We start from the raw sequence: 27,953 nt of genomic DNA, 5'->3' as shown, positions 1-27,953 counted from the left end.
CAAAATTTATTATCATACATATCAATAATCAAGAATATACAAAATATTCAAACTTCCCTTTTTAGTTTTTATAACATGCTGCTGCTGCTAAGTCTCTTCAGTGGTGTCTGACTGTCTGCGACCCCATAGATGGCAGCCCACCAGGCTCCCCCATCCCTGGGATTCTCCAGGCAAGAATACTGGAGTGGGTTGCCATTTCCTCCTCCAATGCATCAAAGTGAAAAGTGAGAGTGAAGTCGCTCGGTTGTGTCCGACTTGTAGGGACCCCATGGACTGTAGCCCACCAGGCTCCTCCATCCATGGGATTTTCCAGGCAAGAGTACTGGAGTGGGGTGCCATTGCCTACTCCTTTTATAACATACTCAAAGTTAAGAAAGCTGAGTGACTTTCCCTGGTGGTCTTGAAGCTAAGACTTTCTGTTCCCAGTGTAGGAGGCCCTGGTTGGGGAACTAGATTACACATGCCACAAAGACTCCAGTGTCACAAATAAAGATCCCACAAGTTGCAACTAAAAAGAGATCCTAAATGCCACAATGAAGATCAAAGATCCCAACACAGAGAAATAAATGAAAAAGAAAAGGAAAGATGTTAATTTCATCTCTCTATTCTCAGCATCTACTTCAGTGCCTGGTAACCCATGGGCATTATTGAATGTTGCAAATATATTCAAGTCAATGTCACAGTCATGCTGTAATCTTACCTTATCTGTAATATTAACAATTTTGCTTCATATGAATTACCTTTAGTACAAAAGAATGGGACAAGTGTTGAGCATATTAGCCACTCCTACTCTATTCCTTTGAAACAACTCTCTCTGAGGGTAATACTGATAACTGTTATTTTGCCATAAAATTGCACCTACATTGTAACCAAAAAGATATAAAAAAAGAGACAGAATATTGCCTTCTCTAGGTATTTCCAATAGTTTTCCTGAAGGAAATCCTGCATCCATTTCCTGAAGGAAATGGATGATGCCTATTTTCCTTGCAATCATCAAATTAATATTGCATATATGTACAAACAGAAAATACATACTGAATATAGCTTATCCTTTTCTATCATCATGTTGCCTTGAGTAAGTCACTCTGGGATCTTTATGTATTCATCTAAAAATTGGAGGCAATGCCTATTTCCTGTTTTAAAAATCAGTTCAGTTCAGTCACTCAGTCATGTCTGATTCTTTGCGACCCCATGAATCCCAGTGCGCCAGGCCTCCTTGTCCATCACCAACTCTCAGGGTTCACTCAGACTCAAGTCCATCGAGTCGGTGATGCCATCCAGCCATCTCATCCTTGGCCGTCCCCTTCTCTTCCTGCCCCCAATACCTCCCAGCATCAGAGTCTTTTCCAATGAGTCAACTCTTCCCGTGAGGTGGCCAAAGTACTGGAGCTTCAACTTTAGCATCATTCTTTCCAAAGAAATCCCAGGGCTCATCTCCTTCAGAATGGACTGGTTGGATCTCCCTGCAGTCCATGGGACTCTCAAAAGTCTTCTCCAACACCACAGTTCAAAAGCATCAATTCTTCAGCGCTTAGCCTTCTTCACAGTCCAACTCTCACAACCATACATGACCACAGGAAAAACTATAGCCCTGACTAGACAGACCTTTGTTGGCAAAATAATGTCTCTGCTTTTGAATATGCTATCTAGGTTGGTCATAACTTTTCTTCCAAGGAGTAAGCGTCTTTTAATTTTATGGCTGCAATCACCATCTGGAGCGATTTTGGAGCCCCCCAAAATAAAGTCTGACACTGTTTCTACTGTTTCCCCATCTATTTCCCATGAAGTGATGGGACCAGATGCCATGATCTTCGTTTGAATGTTGAGCTTTAAGCCAACTTTTTTGATTCTCCTCTTTCACTTTCATCAAGAGGCTTTTTAGCTCCTCTTCACTTTCTGCCATAAGGGTGGTGTCATCTGCATATCTGAGGTTATTGATATTTCTCCCAGCAATCTTGAGTCCAGCTTGTGTTTCTTCCAGCCCAGCGTTTCTCATGAGGTACTCTGCATAGAAGTTAAATAAGCAGGGTGACAATATACAGCCTTGGTGTACTCCTTTTCCTATTTGGAACCAGTCTGTTGTTCCATGTCCAGTTCTAACTGTTGCTTCCTGACCTGCATACAGATTTCTCAAGAGGCAGGTTAGGTGGTCTGGTATTCCCATCTACCTAGATAATTCATTTGAATTTTTTCTGTAAGAGGCATATAATCCTTATACAAGTCATCAAAATACATTTTTCCCCTGATTTTTAAGTAATATGACTCTAGATACTTGTATGTGTCTTAAAGAAGCTTTAATCAAAATAATATCTGAAGATGTAACAGGCTTATGAACTGGTATTTGGAAGCCAGTATTATAAGATCTCTATTCATATCTTCAGTTATTAAGGTACACATTTTTAAGAGTGTTTTTTTGTTTGTTTTTATTTCCTCAGTTCAGTTCTGTTCGGTTCAGTCACTCAGTTGTGTCTGACTCTTTGCGACCCTATGAGCTGCAGCACAGCAGTCCTCCCTGTTCATCACCACCGGAGCCTACCCAAACTCATGTCCATCAAGTCAGTGATGCCATCCAGCCATCTCATCCTCTGCCATCCCCTTCTCCTCCTGCCATCCAACCATCTCATCCTCTGCCATCCCCTTCTCCTCCTGCCCCCAGTCCCTCCCAGCATCAGCATCTTTTCCAATGAGTCAACTCTTTGCATGAGGTGGCCAAAGTACTGGAGTTTCAGCTTTAGCATCAGTCTTTCCAAAGAACATCAAGGACTGATCTCCTTTAGAATGGAATGGTTGTATCTCCTTGCAGTCCATGGGAATCTCAAGAGTCTTCTCCAACACCACAGTTCAAAAGCATCTATTCTTTGGCATTCAGCCTTCTTCACAGTCCAACTCTCACATCCATACATGACCACTGGAAAACCCATAGCCTTGACTAAATGGACCTTTGTTGGCAAAGTAATGTCTCTGCTTTTCAATTTGCTATCTAGGTTTGTCATAACTTTCCTTCCAAGGAGTAAGCATCTTTTAATTTCATGGCTGCAATCACTATCTGCAGTGATTTTGGAGCCCCCAAAAATAAAGTCTGACATTATTTCCACTATTTCCCCATCTATTTGCCACGAAGTGATGGGAGGAGATGCCATGATCTTAGTTTTCTGAATGTTGAGCTGTAAGCCAACTTTTTCACTCTCCTCTTTCACTTTCATCAAGAGGCTTTTTAGTTCCTCTTCACTTTCTGCCATAAGGGTGGTGTCATCTGCATATCTGCGTAAATTTCCTCAAAATATTCAAATATGGAAATGACATATCTCATAAAAATTCTTTGGCTAGATGCTTGAATACATTAATATATTTTTAACCATATAAGGCTCCAGAAGACTATGAAGCAAAATATCAGAATATCTGAGTTTTCAAGAGATACAAATCTAAGATATTAAGCAACATAAAAAGTACCAAGTGTACTTATGCTTACATATATTATCCATTTATAGAAGTCCTTCTTCTTTAGCAATAAGCACAGTAGGAACCTTGTCCTTGGAACCTATCCTAAAAATCTGTGAATTTCTTAGTGGAAAGCAAAGAACTATCCACTGAACTGAAAAAGAATAGTGTTTGCCTATCGGTTTTACCTTTGAGTTCTACTAACTCTGGGTAAATCATTAAGCTTCCTAGTAAAATTTTTTCACCACTCAAAATCATAAAATATATTTTTTTCATCCACATTAATGAAGAAGGCAATGGCAACCCATTCCAGTACTCTTGCCTGGGAAATCCCATGGATGGAGGAGTCTGGTGGGCTACAATTCATGGGGTCGCTAGGAGTCAGACACAACTGAGCGACTGCACTTTCACTTTTCACTTTCATACACTGCAGAAGGAAATGGCAACCCACTCCAGTATTCTTGCCTGGAGAATCCCAGGGAGGGAGGAGCCTGGTGGGCTGCCGCCTATGGAGTCGCACAGAGTCCGATAAGACTGATGCGACTTAGCACCAGCTGTAGCAGCAGCAGCATCCACATTAAAAAAAGCTGAATTGATTAACTTGAGTTGTTTTGAACAGAACACCAGAAATATATTTTGGGTTCTTGAAAGAAAGGTATTATCTTAAAAAATAGCCATATGTGCACAGTTTCAATATATGTTAAAGTTAATTTGAAGTTAAATATAAATTTATAATACCTACAATCCATTTGTTTGTTTAAACTGTGCTAAAATATATACAAATATACTAGCATGTAATCTAAAGTAGTAATACATATATGGCCAACTCTTTCTACATATTAAATATCTTATTCTATATAGTTAGTAAACAATTGAGATGGCTATGTGCAATTGCTTGGAATTTCAAAATTTAAAACTCTTATAATTGAATAATAATGAACTGGGATTATCAAACTATTCTGTCAGATAAATTTATACAACAAAAAATCACACCACAACATTCTTTCTTTCCCATTTCTATTCCATTTCTATTTTATCTCTCTTTCTGACTGATCAATTGCAATGGAATATTAAAATTATTACAAAATAAATGTACTTGGTAAATCTATATAGTGAAGTTCTCACTGGCTGAATTTTAATAAAGTTTTTATAGGACTTACTTACTGCTGTTTAATTTCATGTGTATTTGGAACACTAATTGATGATTGACAAGCACAGAGCTACACAACACATGTTGTTAACACATAATCTCAAATTATTTTGGTGTTTAGAATCACAGAGAAAATGGTAATTGCATACCAATAATCATCATATTGTATAAAGGACCAGCATCATTATTAACAAAAAGTCTTCATCACATACAACTAGAAGTTTCATTTAATTGAAAGTTCTTTATAGCCAAAAAGGAATTGGCTTTAAATTTTCTCCCAAAACATTCATGAAGCAATCACATATATTTATATTGCTTCAAACAAATTTTTAAAGTATAAGGTTCTCCAATTTATGCCTTTAATTTATATTTTAACATCTTTCCAATTCTCTAGTCTCATATTTCTAATAGCCTGTTGCATGTCTCCACTGTGATACATAATTTTGAAAAGAAGAATTGGGGGTTGGAAAGAGAAAAGGAAATACATTGAATGCCAAAATCTGTGTGTTAAGCAATACATTTTTGAGAGAGATAAAGAGAAGCAGGGTAAAACGTAGTTACTGTAGTGGTAGTGAAGGGCACTCAGTTGTGTCTGACTTTTTGCGACTCCTTGGACTATACCGTCCATTGAATTCTCCAGGCCAGAATACTGGAGTGGGTAGCCTTTCCTTTCTCCAGGGGGTCTTCATGACCCAGGAATCTAACCGGGGTCTCCTGCATTGCAGGAGGATTCTTTACCAACTGAGCTACCAGGGAAGCCCACATAGTTAGAACTTGGAAATATCTGAATCTGTTAGGAAGAGAGAGTTTGGCCAGGTATAAGAAGCACAACAGAATTAGGTGGATGTCATCTAAAATGTTTTCATTTTTCTGGCATCAGGTCATCAGGAAAGATTTAGTATTGTCTGATTGAGACTAAGCAAAAGCTAATAGAATTAACCATTAAAAATATTAGAAAATTAATAATATAAAATTTAGAAATTAAAAACATTAGAAGAATAATAAATTATTAATATTAGAAAACACTAAGCAAAAGCTAGTATTAGAATTTTAAATTCACCAAGTCCAAAACCAAGTCCATTACATTCATAAACATGGTTTAATTGTATTGATTTTCTGTTCTAAATCTCATAAAAATAATAGTTTCAAATAACAAACATTTAGATTGCATCCCAAGCCTCCTGAAACAGGATCTGGAGAGGTTCTATTTTGAGAAAAGCTCTCCAGGGTATTCTCATGCAAGCCTGCAGTTGAGACCACTACTGTAAATGGTCCAAAATGTTTCTGGCAATAAGAAAATTTCAACATATTTTGATCCTGGCTAGAGAAAAAAATCAAGATTTCCTACTTCACAGAATGAAGATATCACTTAAGGTCATTACAAAGATGTGGAAAATATTCTGCAATTTAAGCAAAAGGTAAAAACTTTTGAATATGAATCAAAATCTTTGTGGCTGTAGATGGTAAAGTTAGCTAAAGTCACAAATATATAAATCAATGCAATATTTTATCCAGTAAATTTGAGGTCAAAAATGGTTTTCATGAATTAGGAAAAAAGGTAAGGTTTTTTTGCCTTTTCTTCACTGGAAGCTTTAATACATTTCTCATGCATACTATAATATAAATAAGCTGTATTTTTTTCACACTGATTTTTTTACAAAATTGCAAACTATAAGATAGGTTAAAGACACCATGAAATAACAAAAATGACAAAAAAAAAAAAAGAATTGCTTCAAAGTTGTTCACAAATATCAGTTTCTCAAAATGCCGTTGAGAACTCTGCTTTATTCATTGGGAGACTGTTCCTTCAAGAAGGCCAAAAGTCTCTTTAAATAAATTATTTTTCAATATTTTGAATAAAATAGAAACAAAAAGGTTTTCAGTTTAAGGACAAACAATAGGGATCTATAGAGATCCTAAGATTCAGAGGAAATGTTATCAAAATGATCATTAGTAAAACAAGTGTTACCTTATGTTTTATGGAGAATAAAGTGCTAACAAAAATTTCGTGTCTTATTGTTCAACTTTAAAACAAGAACCAGACTCCTATACAGGGAAAATACAGATTGAATTTAAATATGCTTTTGATGTTTTTGTCACTTGAACCAGTAAGATGAAAGCACAATGTGTATTAGTTAAATGAGTGAGAAAAAATTCATTCATAGTTTCTATAAAGATGAATTTGAAATTTGGAACAAATGAGTGATCTGGGAGCTAGGTTAACTTTTGCCAGTCATTTACACTTAGGGAAGTGAAGTGAAAGTTTCTCAGTCATGTCCGACTCTTTGCAACCCCATGGACTATACAGTCCATGGAATTCTCCAGGCCAGACTACTAGAGTACCTTCTGTGGATCTTCCCAACCTAGGGATCAAACCTAAGTCTCCCTCATTGCAGGTGGATTCTTCACCAGCTGAGCCACAAGGGAAGCCCAAGAATACTGGAGTGGGTAGCCTATCCTTTCTCCAGGGGATCTTCCTGACCCAGGAATTGAACCAGGGTCTCCTGCATTGCAGGCAGATTCTTTACCAACTGAGCTATCAGGGAAGCCTAAGTATTTATTTTTGCAATATAGAATTCCATCTATTGGATCTTCCCAAGCTCATCTGAAGCAACCAGATTTTTCTGGACTTAATTGAAAGAGAATAATAGATTGTAACTCAGTAAAAAAGACATCACATTTTCTAATAACAGTTAATCATACTACTATTACTTAAATTTGCATCTATTGCCAAAAATTTTCTAGATAGAATCCTTTGTTACATACCCTCCACTGTGTATCTGTCCCAGAAGGAAAATCTCTGCTTACTGACTTAATCATTTGTCTCTTAACTCCACATATAAAGAGGTATGAACGGGTTTAGGAACTGAGCTATCCAGTCACACTGTGGAAATGGCGAGTTGTTATGCCAAATTGATTCATTTATAATGTTGATATTTTTATACATTTGGCTGACATCTTTTCTTAACACCAGGACCCAGTCCCCACCACCAACAGTTAGCACCAATCCTGAGAACTTCCAGGCCAGACAAGCACCAGTATTGGAACTCAACTATACCTGCCAGCAGGCCACTAGTCAAGACACAAGGCAGGGCTTGCAGGTAGCCAGGACAGGAGTCAGCCCTGCTCACCAACATGCTACAGCAGTTGGCACTGACACAACAGAAAGGCCTACGCTCACAGAGGGGATCTGCAAGAATGATATGGTGACCAGAGGGAGGTAGGTTACTGGGCTCCATAGGATGTCTCCAACATAAAGTCACTTCTCCAAGACTGAGAAACATAACAAACCTACCTAAACACAAAAACAAGCACAGAGAATTAAACAAAATAAAGAGAAGAATCTATTCCACATGAAGTAGTAAGACAAAACCTCAGGGAAAAAAAAAAAGAACTGGAATAAGGAACAGTACCAAGGAGAATTCAAGAATACCAATGATCATAAAAACACTCAACAAATTCAGGAGAGAACGTACGAATGCAGTGAGAAGTTTATAAAGACAGAGAAATATAAAGAAGAACCGAACAAATCTGAAGAACATAATAACTGAAATTTAAAACTCACTAGAAGGACTTACTGGTAGATTAGATGATAAAGAGGAACAAATCAACAAATTAGAGAAGACCGGTAGTGAAAAATGTCCATGATGAATAGAACAAAAGGAAAAAAAAAGTTTTTTTAAATAGAGGACATTTTAAAGAGACTACTGGGACAACAACCCAAGTGTACCAACACTTATACAAGAAGAAAAAAAGAGAGATAAACAGGCAGAGAAATTCGCTGAAGAAATAAGCTCCAAACTTCCCCAGCCTGGAAAAGGAAATATGCTTGCAGGACTAAAAGCACAGCCTCTGAAACAAGATGAACCCAAAGAGGTCCACAAGAAGATACACTGTAATTGAAATGGTAGCTCAAGATGGCAGGGTACCAGGTCATGTGCTTATCCCCTCTTACAAAATATCAAAATCACAACTAATTGCTGAACAACCACTGACAAAATATGATGGAACATACCAAAAAAAAAAAAAAGGTACCCTACATCCAAAGACAAAGAGGATTTCACAATGAGATGGTAATAGGGGTGCAACTGTGATAAAATCAACCATATCTGCCAGGTAGGTGATGGACAAACTGGAAAATCATTATACCACAGAAGTTATTCCACAAGAGTGAAAGTCCTGAGTCCCATGTGAGGCTATCCAGTATGGGGTATGGCATGGGTAGAGGAGCCCAGGAGAATCTAGCTTTGAAAGGCAGTGGGGTTTAATCACAGAAATTCCACAGGAATTGATGCTTTCAAACTGTGATGCTGGAGAAAACTTTGAGAGTCCCTTGGACAGCCAAGAAGATCAAACCTGTCAATTCTAAAGGAAATCAACCCTGAATATTCATTGGAAGGACTGAGGCTGTAGCTGAAGCTCCAGTACTTTGGCTACCTGATGCAAAGAGCTGACTCACTGGAAAAGACCCTGATGCTGGGAAAGACTGAGGGCAGGAGTAGAAGGGGGCAACAGAGGATGAGATGGTTGGATGGCATCATTGACTCAATGGATATGAGTTTGAACAAATTCTGGGAGGTAGTGAAGGGCAACAAAGCCTGGCATGCTGCAGTTCACATGGTTGCAAAGAGCAGGACATGACAGCAACTGAACAACAACTTCCCAGTACTGGAGGGTCTCCTGTTTGTGGAAGGTGGCTGTGCCTCACTCCAGGGACAAAAAACGAATAGATGTACCTTGGGGAGTATCCATTGGTGGGAGTCCTCTTGGAGGTCACAATCTCTTCCTCAAGACCTAGACCAAGTCATCAGCCTATAGGCTCCAGTACTGAGATATCTCAGGCCAAACAACCAACAGGGTGGGAATACAGCCCAACCCATCAGCAGAAACCCTGCTTAAGATTTTCCTGATCATGTCCCTGACCATAAGAGGCAGAAGAATCAGCTCCAGCCATCAGTGGGAAGGAACCAGTCCCTCCCACAAGGAAGCATTCCTAAGACTCTTGCTCACTCTCATCCACCAGAAGGCAGACAACATAAGCAAGAAAAAGTACAATCCTGCAGCCTGTGGAAATGAGGCAGCAGACGAATATGTCCTAGATGAAGGAACAATATTAAAGTCTGAGGAAAAGTAGATGAAATGGAGATAGGCAATCTACTTGAAAAAGAATTCAGAATAATAATAATAAAGATGATCCAAGATCTCAGAAAAAGAAGGAAAGCACAGACTGAGAAGATAGAAGAAATGATTAATAAAGACCTAGAAGAACTAAAAATCAAGCAAATATAGATGAATAATACAATAACTGAAATTAAAAATACACTAGAAGGCGTCAATAGCAGAATGAATAAGTCAGAAAATTGTTAAGTAAGCTGGAGAACAAAATGATAGAAATCACTGCTGCAGAAGAGAATAAAGAATGAAAAGAAATGAAGAAAGTATATGAGACCTCTGGGACATTAAATGCACCCAACATTGCATTATATGGGTCCCAGAAAGAGAAGAGGGAGAGAAAGGACCTGATAAAATATTTGAAGAGATAATAGCTAAAACTTCCTTAACATGGGAAAAGAAACAGTCACCCAAGTCCAGGAAGAACAGAGAGACTCAGGCAGGTTAAACCCAAGGAGTAACATGCAGAGACAAAGAGTAATCAAACTGACAAAAATTAAGAGGAAAGAAAAAAATATTAAGAAACAAGGGAAAAGCAACAGATAACATACAAAAGAATTCAGGTAAGGTTATCAATTGATTTCTCAGCACAAAATCTTTAGACCTGAAAAGAGTGGCATGATATATTTAATGTGATGAAAGGCAAGAACCTACAACCAAAAGTACTGTACTCAGCACAGCTCTTATTCAGGGTCAATGGAGAAATCAAAACCTTGGCAGACAAGCAAAAGTAAAGAGAATTCATCACCACCAGACCAGTTTCACAACAAATGCTGAAGGAACTTCTTTAAATGGAAAAGAAAAAGCTACTACCTGAAAAAAGCGAATTATGAATGAAAAATCATGTAAAGGTAAAAGCACAGTAAAGGCAGAAAATCATCTGCACAGCAATTGTGAGGACAGCACAAAGGAAGGATATTGGGAATACATTTGAAATTAAAAGAACAAAAATTTAAAACAATCTTGTTTGTACATTGACCTCTATAACAAAACCTCAGGGTAAGCACGCACTGAAAACCTATAAGAGATACATACACATAAAAGAAAAAGGAATCCAACCACAACACAAAAATTAGTCATCAAATCATAAGAGAAGTGAACAAGAGGAAGGAAAGAAAAAAGACTAACAAAACAACAAAATGGCAATCATAACATATATACAATAATAATCTTAAATGAAGACAGATTAAATGCTTCAACCAAAAGACATAGACTGACTTAGTGGATTAAAAAAACAAACAAACACCTCACATATATATTGCCTACAGGAGAACCACTTCAGATACAGGGACACATACAGACTGAAAGTGGGAGGATGGAAAAGGAAATTTCATACAAATGGAAATCAAAAGAAGCCTAGAGTAGCAATACATATATTAGAGAAAATAGACAAGGGACAAGGAAGGACATTGCATAATGATCAGTAAATCATCCAAGGAGATGTAACAATTCATAGGAGCACTCACATTAAGAGCACCTCAACGTATAAGGTAAACACTAAAAATTATAAAAGGAGAAATCAAAAGTAACTCAATAATTGTGTGGCATTTTAAACTTCCCTCACAAGTATCAATAGACACATCGTCCAGACAGAAAATCATAAAGGAAACACAGGCCCTAAATGATACATTAGATTAGATGGACTTAATTGATATTGATAGAGCATTTCATCTGAAAGCAGCAGAATACTAATTTTTCTCAAGAATGGGACATTCTTCTTGAATGCACATGGAATGCACATGGAACATTCTTCAGGATTGAACACTGGGCCACAAAGCAAGCCTCAGTAAATTTAAGAAAACTGAAATCAAATTTTTTACCCTACCACAATGCTGAGATTAGAAATCAACTATAAGAAAAAAATCTGTAAGAAACTCAAACATATGGAAGCTAAAACAATATGCTTGTAAAGAACCAATGGATCACTGAAGAAATCAAAGAGCAAATAAAACTATACATAGAGACAGGTAAAAATGACAGCATGACAATCCAACAACTATGGAACACAGCAAAAGCAGTTCTAGGAGGAAAGTTTATATCAATATAATCTTATAACGAGAAACAAGAAAAATCACATATAACCTAACCTTACACCTAAAGTAACTGAAGAAAGAACAAACAAAATAGAAAGTTAGTAGAAGGAAATAAATCATAAAGATCAGAGAAGACAGAAATAAAACAGACATGAACAAAACAATAGAAAAGATAAATGAAAGTAAAAGCTGCTTCAATCAAAACATAAACAAAATTGATAAACTTTTGGCCAGGTTTATCAAGGAAAAAAGGGAGAATATTCAAATCAATAAAGTTAGAATAAAAAAAGGAGAATTTACAGTGAGTACCACAGACATGCAAAGGATCATAAGGAACTACTATATGCAACTGTATGCCAATAAAATGAACAAACTTGAAGAAATGGACAAATTCTCCCAAGACTAAACCAGGAAGACTTGGAAAAGATAAACTGGCCAATCACCAGTACTAAAATTGAAAGTGTGATTTAAAAAAGAGACAGTTAGGGACTTTGGATGGACACATACACACTGCTATATTTAAAACTGATAATCAAAAAGGACCTGCTATATAGCACATGGAACTCTGCTCTATGTCATGTGGTGGCCTGGATGGGAAAGGAGATTGGGGGAGAATGGATACACGTGTACATGACTGTATGCATTCTGTGAGATCACTATCACTGTCATACAAAAAATAGATGGTGACGCCACAAAAAGAAAATAACAGGCCAATATCCCTTTTGAATATACATAAAAGTACTCAAAATCACTGCAGATGGTGACTGCAGCCATGAAATTAAAAGACGCTTACTCCTTGGAAGAAAAGTTATGACCAACATAGATAGCATATTCAAAAGCAGAGACATTACTTTGCCAACAAAGGTCCGTCTAGTCAAGGCTATCATTTTTTTTCTGAGCAATATGTCACAACAGTGGGCTTAAGTGTGCTGTGTCACTCAGTCATGTCTGACTCTGTGTGACCCTATGAACTGTAGCCTGCCAGGCTCCTCTGTCCACAAGATTCTCCAGGCAAGAATACTGGGGTTGCCATGGGATTTTCCAGGGGATCTTACCAACCCAGGGATCGAACCTGGATCTCTCATGTCTCTGGCATTGTCAGGTGGGTTCTTTACCACTAGCACCACCTGGGAAGCCCATGGGCTTAAATACTCAACATTTGAAAAGGAATGCATTTGAGTCAGTTCTAATGAGGTGGATGAACCTAGAGCCTATCATACAGAGTGAAATAAGTCAGAAAGGCAAAACAAATATTGTATATTAATGCATATATATCCAGAAAAACATCTATTTCTGCTTTATGGACCATGCCAAAGCCTTTGACTGTGTGGATTACAATAAACTGTGGAAAATTCTGAAAGAGATGGGAATACCAGACCACCTGACCTGCCTCTTGAGAAACCTATATACAGGTCAGGAAGCAACAGTTAGAACTGGACATGGAACAACAGACTGGTTCCAAATAGGAAAAGGAGTACATCAAGGCTGTATATTGTCCACCCTGCTTATATAACTTATATGCACAGTATATCATGAGAAATGCTGGGCTGGAAGAAGCACAAGCTGGAATCAAGATTGCCGGGAGAAATATCAATAACCTCAGATATGCAGATGACACCACCCTTATGGAAGAAAGTGAAGAGGAACTAAAAAGCCTCTTGATGAAAGTGAAAGAGGAGAGCGAAAAAGTTGGCTTAAAGCTCAACATTCAGAAAACTAAGATCATGGCATCTGGTCCATCACTTCATGGGAAATAGATGGGGAAACAGTGGAAACAGTGTCAGACTTTATTTTGGGGGGCTCCAAAATCAATGCAGATGTTGATTGCAGCCCTGAAATTAAAAGACGCTTACTCCCTGGAAGGAAAGTTATGACCAACCTAGATAGCATATTCAAAAGCAGAGACATTACTTTGCCAACAAAGGTCCATCTAGTCAAGGCTATGGTTTTTCCAGCAGTCATGTATGGATGTGGAAGTTGGACTGTGAAGAAAGCTGAGTGCCAAAGAACTGATGATTTTGAACTGTGGTATTGGAGAAGACTCTTGAGAGTTCCCTGGACTGCAAGGAGATCCAATCAATCCATAATAAAGGAGATCAGTCCTGGGTGTTCTTTGGAAGGACTGATGCTGAAGCTGAAATTCCAATACTTTGGCCACCTCATGCGAAGAGTTGATTCACTGGAAAAGACTCTGATGCTGGGAGGGATTGGGGGCAGGAGGAGGAAAGGACGACAGAGGGTGAGATGGCTGGATGGCATCACCACCTCGATGGACGTGAGTCTGAGTGAACTCCGGGAGTTGGTGATGGACAGGGAGGCCTGGCGTGCTGCTATTCGTGGGGTCGCAAAGAGTCAGACACGACTGAGCTACTGAACTGAACTAATGGAATCTAGAGAGACAGTACTGATGAACCTATATGAAGAGCAGTAATGGAGGCCTAAAGATAGAGAACAGACTTATGGACACAGGGCTGGGGTGTGGGAGTGGATGGGTTTTAAGGGGAGAGTAACATGGGAACATATATATTACTATATGTAAAGTAGATAGCCAATGGGAATTTGCTGTATGACTCAGGGAACTGAAACCAGAGCTTTGTAACAAAGAGGTGGGATGGAGAGGGGGGCGGGAAGAAGGTTCAAGGGAGAGGGGACATAGCTTTAGCTATGGCTGATTCATATTGATATTTGGCAGAAACCAATACAATATTATAAAGCAATTATCCTTCAGTTAAAAATAAATTAAAAAAACACCTCAATATCAGTCTTACTTAAAACATTAGAAATAGTGAGAAAATATCTAAAGAAAAAAAAGTAGTGTGTTCCTCTCTTTTACTTATTAACATGCTGCACTATGCAGAGGGAAACCATAATTTCAGAATTCTGCTTACCTATTTTTATTGGTAATTAGCAGACATATTCTAGAGTTTTGTTTTATTGTTTGTTTGTGAGGTATGTATTCCTTTTTAGTGGAAGGGGAGCTCAGATGTGTTCCCATGGATGATGTAGGGTAGAAAGGTTATAGAAATCTTCAGAGATATTATGAGATGCAGAAATTTGAGAATCACAACTCTACAGCTATAAAACTAGATGTCTATAAATTGTACACAGTGAGAAATCAAGTTCAAGTTGAAAATCTTTGCTATATTACTAGTAATCTTTACTATGTTACTAGCAGTTTTAGTAGTTTCTAAAATTACTATATTTTTATTACTATTAAAAATAGAGGAAGACCTCTGTTTTATTTTGCAAATTGAATACACTCATTCTTAAAATATCATGTGAAGACTTTAGCAACAGAAAAACAAGACAAAAATATGCAATTCAGAATTTAAACTGTGAAAATGCGGTCATTTCAATATATTTGCTTCTTAAAGAATATTAATTTGTAAAAACAAAAACGAAACAAAACATATCTTACCTTCCATCTCGATTCCAGTCATACACCTCTACTTTGACTGTTCTGTCCATGGTGAAAACACACACACAGGGTAAAGTTACTTAGTAAGATCAAATTAACTTATGATTGAAAGTTAAAAAATAAGTTTTAGATTTTCTTAGATAAAATATTGTATACTTCCAAGTTTTATAAAATAAAGTTGATTTTCTAATTTTAATACTAGTCCAATGTTTACTTTAAAATAAGTTTTTAAAATCACATAGATTTTTAAATTCTTTAAAGAGAGTAGGAAATTAAACAGGAAAAGCATTTATAGTTTGACACAGCTCTTCAATGAGGGGCATAGAGCTACTTTTACACTCTTCAAAACCATTGTCTTCGTATTTTGACATTGAGTTTGTATTTCTCAAACTCAGCATAGATCAGAATCACATGGAAGGCTTGTGAAAATGTGAATTATGTGACCTCGTGCCCAAGTGTTTCTGGTTCAGTAGTCCCGGGGGTGGGCCCAAGAACTTGAATTTTTACGTTTCGTCATGTGATGCTGATGCTGCTAACTATATTATGCAATACAGTTAGAAGTATTATACGAATCACGGTCTTAGAAGGAATGAGTCCAATTAAATAAAGTTGTGACATTATTAAATTAATAAAGTGACAGACAAGTAGCATAATACATTTTAAGAACATCTAATGATATACTGGTAATGGATAGTTATTCCTATGATTGTAGTTAATAGAATAAATTCTAATTTTTCTAATATACAAGTAGTAAGATAAAACATGTTTTGGGGTGAGAAGGGGTTTTTATATAGTAATCTTACAATCCATCTTCATAAGGAAAAGAAAACACTTTGATATTAATAAATCTTCAGGTATATTGTGGGACGATCTTCAGGGCATCACCTACTTATTTGTGAAATACCAGAATCTCCCTGTTCTAGATCTATAGAACTTTTATAATTCAGTGACCATGAGAACAATGATGTCAAATAGGATTCTCAGGAGTACACAGGGTTGATAACGTACATAATCATAATTTTACATCTTCTGTATATTTACTTATTCCTTTCTAGAAAGATAATACCAAACGAAAACCTTGAGGCTATAAAAATTACGGGATACTTTTGAATATGTTAAAATAAACAAATATTCAATATATTTTTAGCACTTTGCACATTTTTGTTTTTGAAAATTCAGTTAAATCAAATTTTAATTAGTCAAATTATTCCTCTTGCCCATATCATTATGGGTAAAAAAGGCTACTTAAAAAATTCTTAATAAGTCAACTATGCTTTTGTAAATACACATTTACATTGGCAAAAAAGCCACCTTAATTTTAAAAATTCAACTTAGATTATTGGATACAAAATCTACAGTGAGTATTTAAAACTCTCAGACAAGTTGACACTTATTTTACCTGTCATAATCGCCATTACATAAAGCTCTTACTGAGATCTTGAATGCTTGCCATACAGGATTTAGAGTGTTTTTGACAACTTCTGTTTTATGACAGATTGTAAAACTGTAAAAAAAAAAAGTTTTCCAGTTATTTTCATGATTTAGTTCTAATATATGCCTTAGTAATCATTTCTTTCTTTATATTTTGTGCAGAATACAGGTTGCCTGTCTTTCTGTTACCATTATATCAGTGAATAAAAAGAGATTTGCTGTTTCAAAAACTTTAAAGATTATCTCATCATAACATATGGCAACCCACTCCAGTATTCTTGCCTGGAGAATCCCAGGGACAGAAGAGCCTGGTGGGCTGCCGTCTATGGGGTCGCACAGAGTCAGACACGACTGAAGCGACTTAGCAGCAGCAGCAGCAGCATCATAACATAGAGCAATGAGGGACTTTCCTGGTGGCCCAGTGGTTAAGAATCCGCCTTGCAATGAAGGGGACACCAGTTCTATCCTTGGTCTGGGACGATCCCACATTGCCATGGGCCAACTAAGCCCATGCACCACAGCTACTGAGCCTGCACTCTGGAGCCTGTAAACTATTAACGCCTGGGCCCATGTGCCGCAACTACTGAAGCCCACATGCCCTAGAGCCCGGGCTCCACAAGAGAAGCTGCCACAGTGAGAAGCCTGTACACCGTCTCTGCGACTAGAAAACGCCCACATGCAGCAACAAAGACCCAGCATAGCCAAAAATAAATGAATAAATATTAAAAAAATTTAATAATTGCAATTGCACAATGAGTTTACTAAAAATGACCTGAACATTCAATAAATTCTAAAATTGGCTTGTAAATAATCTCTGTAAATATTGTAGTGAGATACTGTTGTAGTGAAAAGTATCTATTGGTTGCTAAACATGAAGGTTATCAGTAATTGTGAGTTTTGTTGGAATGCTGGGCACAGAAATCTGTTTAGAATGAGTCTAAGAAAGAGAAGAGAAAGAGGCAGAATGTGTAAACATTTTTGAGCAGTTTAGCTGTAATAAGGAAAAAGAGAACTTGAGGATAACTTAAAGGGGAAAGATAATCAAGTGAAAGGTGTGTTTTTTGTCACTTTTAAATTTATTTTTTCAAGATGAAATTAAGAACAGCAAGGGTGTATGCTAAAGGAAAAATACATTAGCGAAAAGACTCTTTGTGATGTATGAGAGAAAGGGGAAGAAGGTTGGACTAATGTCTTGAAGTAGATGGGATAGTGGGAGTGGATGGGATAGAGGGCATCAATATGGAGTAGTAGGCCTTGGAAGCACTTGGATAATCATTTTGCAGAGCATGTGGGAAGGCCAAACACAGGGGTAGATATTGTGATGGGATCTTAAGGAATTTCTCCATTTGCTTCCGTTGTCTTATTAAATAGGAAACAAGATAAACAGTAAATAAGACCGAGGGAAAAAATGCGTAAGTGTCTGGGAGAGAGGAACATTGATGTATTAAGAAAAAAGAATGATTTTTGAGGAGGGTCAAAGGCTTATTTAAGATTAACATAATGGATTTATACTAGAGATCACTCAATATGTGGTTCCTTTTTTAAAATCTAAACTGTTGATTATTCCTAGAGGGAAGAAAGATAGCAATTAAATAATATGTAATAAGGGGTAGAATCCATGAAACTTTAAACTAGTTTTCTGATTCAAATTCCACTATCGTTTCCAACAAGCCATTTAATCTCTGGACATCAATCAGGTCCTGGTAATTAATATTCTTGCCTAATGCAAATTTATGCTGCAGATCATGAGCTATAAAATGTTTTAAATGATCTTGGTAAGAACAATACCTAAATTTAACTTTCACTAAACCCTTAGTCATGTAGTGTTCTAAATGCAGGGATCCCTCTTATAGTCATCAACATGAGAGTATTAAATAACTACACCATGGTGAACATATCGCAGCTAAACCCTATAAGAAAATAATTCCATTTTGAAAGGCATTGAGTCCATTTTCCTCTTCACAGTCAAGAAAGAGTCTCTCTTCATTAAGAGATCAAAAAGAAACATAATATGAATGGATCATGTATTTATTTTAAGATTTATGGCGTTAGCATTACACTCTTCCTGGTAGTAGCCTCACCTGTCTAAAGAAACTCATGTTACTAAATTGACAGAGCTCAAGAGAATATGTGTTTGTATAATGTGCGGTCAAATGCTCTCAAAGCTGAATCACCCAAAGCAATATAGGAATCACCTAGGGCAAAAAAACATTAAAAGAAACATAAATGATAGAGAAAACTCTAAAAGATTAATCAAAGTTACTTTGAAACTTCTCTTAATAAACTGACTCACCTTCTTAGTGAGCTACTTATAAACTAGGTAGTCATCTGTCATTCTCATTTGTAAAGCACTTATGGCAGAAAGTGAAGAAGAACTAAAGAGCCTCTTGATGAAAGTGAAAGAAGAGAGTGAAAAAATTGGCTTAAAGCTCAGCATTCAGAAAACGAAGATCATGGCATCCAGTCCCATCACTCCATGGGAAATAGATGGAGAAACAGTGGAAACAGTGTCAGACTTTATTTTTTTTGGGCTCCAAAATCACTGCAGATGGTGATTGCAGCCATGAAATTAAAAGACGCTTACTCCTTGGAAGGAAAGTTATGACCAACCTAGATAGCATATTCAAAAGCAGAGACATTACTTTGCCAACTAAGGTCCATCTAGTCAAGGCTATGGTTTTCCAGTAGTCATGTATGGATGTGAGAGTTGGACTGTGAAGAAGTCTGAGTGCTGAAGAATCGATGCTTTTGAACTGTGGTGTTGGAGAAGACTCTTGAGAGTCCCTTGGACTGCGAGGAGATACAACCAGTACATTCTGAAGGAGATCAACCTTGGGATTTCTTTGGAAGGAATGATGCTAAAGCTGAAACTCCAGTACTCTGGCCACCTCATGCAAAGAGTTGACTCATTGGAAAAGACTTTGATGCTGGGAGGGATTGGGGGCAGGAGAAGAAGGGGACGACCAAGGTTGAGATGGCTGGATGGCATCACTGACTCGATGAATGCGAGTCTGAATGAACTCCGGGAGTTGGTGATGGACAGGGAGGCCTGGCGTGCTGTGATTCATGGGGTTGCAAAGAGTCGGACACGACTGAGTGACTGAACTGAACTGAACTCCCTGGAAGGAAAGTTATGACCCAACCTAGACAGCTATTAAAAAGCAAAAACATTACTTTGTCAGCAAAGGTCCATCTAGTCAAGGCTATGTTTTTTCCAGCAGTCATGTATGGGTGTGAGAGTTGGACTATGAAGAAAGCTGAGTGCTGAAGAATTGATGCTTTTGAACTGTGGTGTTGGAGAAGACTCTTGAGAGTCCCTTGGTCTGCAAGGAGGTCCAACAAGTCCATCCTAAAGGAGATCAGTCCTGGGTGTTCATTGGAAGGACTGACGTTGAAGCTGAAACTCCAGTATTTTGGCCACCTGATGCGAAGAGCTGACTCATTTGAAAAGACCCTGATGCTGGGAAAGATTGAGGGCAGGAGGAGAAGGGGACGACAGAGGATGAGATGGTTGGATGGCATCACCGACTCAATGGACATGGGTTTGGGTAAACTCTGGGAGTTGGTGATGGACAGGGAGGCCTGGCATGCTGTGGTTCATGGGGTTGCAAGGAGTCAGACATGACTGAGCGACTGAACTGATATGCTATATAGACAGCAAAAACTCAGTAATAATTCCATCACTAGTGTCACTAGTGAAAACTCTGACAGGAGTCTGCTGCAGCACTAATATTCAGGAGTACTGCTATATACATATAAGTATGTGTATATATTTATTAAAAATAATAAGAAAAATATTTTTATTGAATAACCTATATTAAAATAAATTGAGTTGTTTTTAAATGATTTTAGATTTTTAGATTAGTTGCATATTTTATTTAATAAATAAGTTAATACCATTTTTACAAGCATAATAAAATTATGTATTATTCTTTTACCAGTGGCATTGTATGTGTGGTGGATTGAAACTCTATAATTGTGCAACTAATCTTTGTAAGTAAAGAAGTAAGAATAAAAGAGAGAATTCAGGAAATAGGTTGTTCAGACAGGAGTAAACATGAGCTTTATTCCTTGTTATTCAAGAAATTTTGAATGATTCTTTTAGTTTTTTATTTTTAACTGTGTAAAAATTTGGAAAATATGATTATTTTCTTCACTGTCCAATATTTTTCACATAGGTAAAATTAGTGTTCAGATGTAAATGCTACTCTAACATTTTTACCACTAAAATACAAAAGAAGTATGCAAAATCTAACAGTATGATACCATTACAAAAATAATCAATAGTTTCCCAGTGATTGTATCAACAAAATTCTACACTCTGTAAAGCATCATTTTATATTTCTGTATATTCACTTTAAATAGCAAGTTTTCTATTTTTATGTACTGTTTTATACTTATTACATAACATTAACATGTATAATTCCATTTAGAATTATAGAACGTTACCTTTTTTTTTTAAACAGCCAATTCCTCTCATTTTAATCTCCCAATGACATTTTCTTTTTAGCTACTACTTTATTATGCATAGTTAAGGAAAACAGGAAACATTATACCATAAGATAATATAATAATAACAGCTAACATAATTCTTAAGTTAAGTCAGCTCTAAATGATTTTTGTGTAGTAATGCATTTAATACTCTCAACAGCCCTGGGAGGTAACTATGATTATTAACCCATTATACACATGAGGAAAATGAGCCCCACATGAGTTTACTGAACTGAACTGATGGTCCCATAACTATTAAGTAGCAGGTCCTAGGCAGTAGGACCTTTTTTAGCTCATAATTTTAACAATTAAACTTTTTCCTTAATATTGAAAATACAATAAGAATCATAGAAAGTAATACAAATGGTAAAGTCATATGTATTAAATTATACTCTATACAATGGAATACTACTCAGTCATGAAAAAGGAAATAAAACTTTGTCATTTGCAACAACACAGATAGACTTGGAGGGTGTTATGCTAAGTGAAGTAAGTCAGACAGAAAAAGACAAATACTATATGATGTCACTTATATGGGGAATTTAAAAAATACAACAAACTAGTGAACATAACAAAAAGAAGCACAGATACAGATACAAAATATCTCACAGATACAGAGAACAAACTAGTGTTTATCAGTGAGGAGATAGGAGATAGGACATAGGAGGAGAAATACTGGAAGGGATTAACAGGTACAAACTATTTCATATAAAATAAGCTATAAGGATATGTTGTACAAGGCAGGGAATACAGCCAATATTTTATAATAATTATAAATGAGGTGCAACCTTTAAAAATTGTGAATCATTATTTCATACACCTGTAACATATAATATTACATATCAACAATACTGTAATAAAAAATTAAAATAAATTATACTCTATAATATATTTTCAAATCACATAGAAACCAGTCTAATCATAACTGGTAAAATATTCAAATTACTAGAATATAATGAAAAATTTTCTTGAATGCCATATGTTATTGAAAAAACCATGTAGTATGAAAAGCAACCAATAAAAACCCATGTTCCTCTCCAAGAAATCTGCTTAAGACTTCAGTTCTATTAACAAAATACATTAGTTTCAGCATTTTAGATTTTTACAAAAAAATAAAGCTTCCATACTATTAATGCAATAGAAGAGGAAATATTTCTATGAAGCTGAAAATCATTCATTATAAATATCAAACAAAAGTTATAAAATGCTTATAAAGTTATACATTGTTATTGAAATGAAAAAAATCCTATCAATTTTGTGAATACCAAAATATTGTACTGTTTATCAATTTAATAATCTTCTCTAGAAAAATGATAATTTAAATAGCATACTTATCATAGACTTAAAATGCATAAAAGATAAATCTACCTGCCATCTTCATTACTTCGATAAAATACAAGAAAAGGATCTGATTTTCCAAAGAAGTCCTTCTTGTCCAATTTATTTGCACAAAATTGCATTAGAACAGCATCCTACAAACAAAATTAACATAAAAGCTCAAAATCTGGGTTATAAGTAACTAGAAACTAGAGATCGCAAGCAAGACCTGACAAGAAAACAAATTTTCCATTTTCATACAAATGGCCAAATGTGGGAAAATTCCAGAAAACATCAAATTACTTTTTAAGGGATTATAAGACTAAAAAATTGACTCTTGGAAGTTTTTGTTCTAGTCACAGAATTATTATTTATTAAAACCCTTTAACCTTTCGTGCCCTGGAAAATTGCTAGTAAGCTAGATAAGTCTGTGTAGCCAATATTATAAGATCTCTATTCACATCTTCAGTTATTCAGGTACACATTTTTAGGAGGTTTTTTTTTTTAAATTTCCTCAGGAAATATTTGTTAAGCATCTACTATGTATCTACCACGTATTAGATATTGAGATATATCAGATGATTAGATGAAGCATAAGACAGATCCAGACTGACAACATAGTTTGCTATCTAAATGGGGGATAAGGTTCCTTCTTAATTAAGCAAAAATGCACCACAATTTCTCAATAGCTACATTTAAAAATAATTTGTATTATATTGGGCTTGAAGTGAAGCACTTTCATTTTCACCCCCAATTTAAATCCCTTGTTTGTATGCTAATTATTATATCAAACCTATTTTTTTATCAATATATATACTCAAGCACTTATAATCCTCATAACTAACTTAAATAAGATGAGGTATCATAAATCAAGGAAGTTAAACATTATTCAATGATGATAAACATATTTAAAAGGTATAAAATTATATAGTAATTTAAAAATTAAAATTGGTATTCTGGATTTGATTTTCTTTAACTGAAAGCAGATGTTAATTTTTGAAGATGGAAGAGTCAAAGTAATTCATATTAAATCAAGAGGTCACATTTTTAAATACTGCTTGGTGAAAATGTTGACAAAGATTAAAAAGGCACTCTCTCATTCACTGCTTCATTTTGCAGAGTTCAACAAAAGTTACTAAGCAAGCATCCATCTAATTCCCCTTATTTTCTTTCAGCAATTCCAGAACTCTATTCAAGAGGTGATGCTATCTGTCTTTTTCATTGATTAATTCATTCACATACTTACTCATCAAACATTTGTTAAGGAATGCTTAGGCTAGAGTCTGGGAATGAAGAGATGGTTTCAGAGAAGTTTATAATTCCAGATTTCTGGATTTCAAAAGCATTGGGGGGTATTATTTTACTTTGTTATTTAACATATAGAAGTCATATAGAACTTCAACTTTACCAGTTGAACACCCATAATAGAGCAGGAAATACATGCCTGAGCTGGCATAGTAACAATAAATATTTTAAAGAAAACTGAAACAACAGAGAAAATAAAAATATGGATATCACCATCAACTCAAACTTTGCAACCGTGATCAATTTGAGGTTAAAAAATCAAAAATTTCTTTTAAGGAAGCAGTGACAGAGTCACCCTGAAAATTAAACAATAAAATCAAGGCAAATTGAAAAGGAAGGACTGGTTTTACTTTTCTATTTCTTTTCTTTCCCTCTCTTCTTCACATATATTAAAATGCCCTTAGGAGAGAGTGGTTTTCCAAGAACATGGGACAAAGACTTTAGTCTTGTCACAGAAATAAAGACTCCTCTAAGACATTCTTCCAAAGCACCTAAAACAAAACATAAATTACCAAAAAACATTATGACGCACTTAAAATACACAGTAGAATTCTGAACTGTGTATATTTCAAATGGATGGTGAATCACACTTCAAAGAGTGAAATGAATTTTCATATGATCACTGTTAACGTGTGTATGCATGTTAAGTCACTTCAGTCATGTCCAACTCTTTGCAACCCCATGGACCGTAGTGCTCCTCTGTCCATGGGATTCTCCAGGCAAGAATATTGGAGTTGGTTGACATTTTCTTCTCCAGGTGATCTTCCCAACCAAGGGATCCAACCCACGTCTCTTATGTCTCCTGCATTGGCAGGCGGTTTCTTTACCACTAGCACCAACTGGGAAGGCTGATCACTGGTAAATGTAATACAAATTGTAGTTTTTCAAATTATATTTCATAAGGCTTGGAAAATGAATAACTCAAAATAAAATATTGCTTTCAGTGCACCAAATGATATAAACTTGTGGAAAATTCCATCTATATCAAACACAAAAGAAATCTAATTTCTGGGTAAAACACAAGCATCCACTTACTTTTAGAAATATAGGAACATCATCACATTTGTTTAAACTCTTATGATTAAAGCACCCTGAGAGAATTTTAAGACTTTCTTTAATACTCCATGCTAATGTAACAAACTTCCTAATGAAGAAATGCACTTAAATGCTTCACATTTCTAACAAGTTCTAACAAATTCAAACCCAACTTGTTCTGTAATTTTTCCAGATTCAGTGAGTGACTCATCATCCACCCAAAGTGCTCAAGGAAGCTGTCCTCGACTATTCCTTTTCCTGACCTCTTACCTAGTTCATCTCCGAGTTGCAAGATGCTATTTCTAAAACATTTATAAATCTTCAGTCACCTGGATATGCACAGTGGCATTTGTTCACTTCTCCCTCTTCTGCTCTTGAGACTATCCAACTGATTCTCCATTCAGCAGGGAGAATAATAGACTTAAAACATCAAATAAATAATTTTGTTCATAACTTAAAATTATTCAAGCCTTTGCTTTGGATAAGCACAGAATCTTTAGCATAGTCTACAAAAGCTCAACACCAAAACAACTCTGAGCAACCTTTTCCATATTCATCTGGCAAAGTTTTATTTCAGTCATTCCCCAGCTCCCAAACCCTTGCTGACACACACCAGATACAATCTTTCCCTCTTTGGGCCCCGTATGAGTTGCCTGTCCTGCTGGAAATCTTTATCATTACTTGGGGCTAAGCTAAAAAGGAATTTTCTCAAAGAGTCCTGGTTACCTCCACACAATATAAATTAGATTCTCCATGGTAGAATCAATATTTGCCTACAGAATCATCTGATTAATGTATATTGTTTTCAAAAAATACATCTGTATTGAATAAAAGGATAGAGATTGCTTGTTTTTATTTTTCTTGCCATTCTATTGCAAGCTTCCTTACCACAGCATTGCATATTATACATTTTGTGAATATTGTTAAATCAATCAGAATGAAAAATATTATTTGTGGACAACTTGAAGCTATTTAAAAATACTGAGTGAGGAAACATTTCCAATATGACTTCAAAATTAATATCTATCCTAGAATTTGATAAGATATATCACAAAAGTTGCATTTGAAATAAACTATGGAATACTAAGTTGAAATAATTAGGATTACCACACTACAAATAAACATTTGTATAAATTTATAATTTATCCATTTCTCTAATATGCCCCCCTTTTTAATACAGTAGGACATCGTTGGGTATCCATTTCTAATATAGTAGTGTGTACATGTTGATCTCCAACTCTCCAAGTATTGCTTCCCTCCGTCCTTCTCCCCTAGCAACCATAAGTTGGTTCTCTAAGTCTGTGAGTCTGTTTCTATGTTGTAAATAAGTTCATTAGTATCATTTCTTTTTAGATTCCACAACTAAGGGGTGTAATACAATATTTCTCCTTCTCTGACTGACTGGCTTCACTCACTATGTCACTCTCTAGATCCATCCATGTTGCTGTAAATGGCATCATTTCACTTTTTTTAATGGCAGAGTGATATTTCATTGTTTATATGTACCATATCTTTTCTACCCACTTCTCCGTGGATGGCCATTTAGGTTGTTTCCTTGTCTTGGCTATTATAAAAATTCTGCGATGAGTATTGGAGTGTATGTACATTTTCAGATAATGTTTTTCGGTGGACATATGCCCAGGAATGGAACTGCAGGGTTATATGGTAGCTCTATATTTAGTTTTTTAAGGAAACTCCATACTGTTATCCATAATGGCTGTAGCAATTTACATTTCCACCAGTTGGGTGGGAGGGTTCCCTTCTTGAAACACCCTCTCTAGCACTTACTGTTGGTGGATTTTTTTTAAGATATCCATTTTGATTCTAGGTTTGATTTACATTTCTCCAATAGTTAGCAAGGTTGAACATCTGTTCATTTGCCTGTTGGCTATTTAGGTCTTCTGTGTGTTTTTGGTTTGGGTTCTTCGCTTAGATGATGTTAAGCCTCATGTGCTATTTGTAAATCTTAGAGACTAATCTCTTGTGGGTCATTTTATTTGCAAATATTTTCTCCCAATCTCTGGGTTATCTTTTCATTTTGTTTACTGTCTTCTTTGCTGTGTAAAAGCTTTTGAGTGTAAGTGCATCCCATGTGTTTATCTTTGTTTTTTTTTTTTTTCTCATTACTCTGGGAGACAGACGAAGATACTGCTGCAATTTATGTCAGTGAGTGTTCTGCCTATGTTTTCCTCTAGGAGTTTTATAGTGTTTGGCCTCACATTTAGGTCTTTGATCCATTTTGAGCTTATTTTTGTGTATGGAATGATCTAATTTCATTCTTTTATATGTAGGTGTCCAGTTTTCCCAGCACCATTTGTTGAAGAGATTGTCTTTCCAATATTGCATAGTCTTGCCTCGTTTTTCATATATTAATTGGGCACAGGAGTGTGGGTTTGTCTCTGAGTTTTCTATCCTGTTCCATTGATTTATATGTCTATTTCTGTTCCAGTACCATACTGTTTTGACTACAGCTTTGTAGCATAGTCTGAAGTTGGGGTGTCTGATTCCTCCAGCTCTTTTCCTTTCTCAAGAAAGAAATACAGTCCCTTTTTAATTCTGTAACGAACCACCTGGGGGAGATACATACACATCTCGAAGATATTGTGGATTCTGTTCCAGACCACCACAATAAAGTGACCATCATAATAAAGCAAGTCACATCAATTTTTTGGTTTCCCAGTACACATAAACGTTATTGCTCACACTACTTTTTCTACTAACTGTTCAGTAGCATATGTCTAAGGAAACAATGTACATACTTGATTTAAAAATACTTAATTGCTAAAAATGCTAACCATCATCTGAGTCTTCAGCAAGTCACAATGTTTTTTTTGCTGGTGGAGGAGCTTGACTTGATGTTGACAGATACTGGCTAAACAGGGTGATGGTTGTTGAAGTTTGGGGTGGCTGTGGCAATTTCTTAGAATAAGACAACGATGCAATTTGGGATTTCCCTGTAGCATGCAAAGCTATTTGCTAGCATTTTCCCCATAGTTGGAACTTCTTTCAAAACCAAGGTCAGTCCACACAAATCATGCTGCTGCTTTGTCAACTAAGTACATATAATATTCTCCAACCCTTGTTGTCCTTTCAATAATCTTCACAGCATCTTTACCAGTAGATTCCATCTGAAGAACCCACTTTTACTGCTCATACATAAGAT

General features: G+C 36.1%; 1 protein-coding gene across 3 annotated transcripts in view; it reads right to left on the bottom strand.

The window, feature by feature from the left end:
- Positions 1-27,953, bottom strand: part of CPNE8 (copine 8) — a 261,274-nt gene that overhangs the window by 84,323 nt on the left and 148,998 nt on the right. For all 3 annotated transcript variants that reach the window (XM_060412779.1, XM_004006455.6, XM_060412777.1), the window contains 3 exons: positions 22,502-22,605; positions 16,611-16,715; positions 15,212-15,253 (listed from right to left, as the gene is read on the bottom strand). In XM_060412779.1, the coding sequence (XP_060268762.1) occupies positions 15,212-15,253; positions 16,611-16,715; positions 22,502-22,593 (239 nt within the window). In that variant the 5' untranslated portion in view covers positions 22,594-22,605. The remainder of the gene's footprint in view (positions 1-15,211; positions 15,254-16,610; positions 16,716-22,501; positions 22,606-27,953) is intronic.

This window comes from Ovis aries, chromosome 3, assembly GCF_016772045.2.
Source record: "Ovis aries strain OAR_USU_Benz2616 breed Rambouillet chromosome 3, ARS-UI_Ramb_v3.0, whole genome shotgun sequence".
Taxonomy (NCBI): domain Eukaryota; kingdom Metazoa; phylum Chordata; class Mammalia; order Artiodactyla; family Bovidae; genus Ovis; species Ovis aries.
The sequence above is the reverse complement of the archived record's forward strand: the minus strand, read 5'-3'. Positions and strand labels throughout refer to the sequence as shown.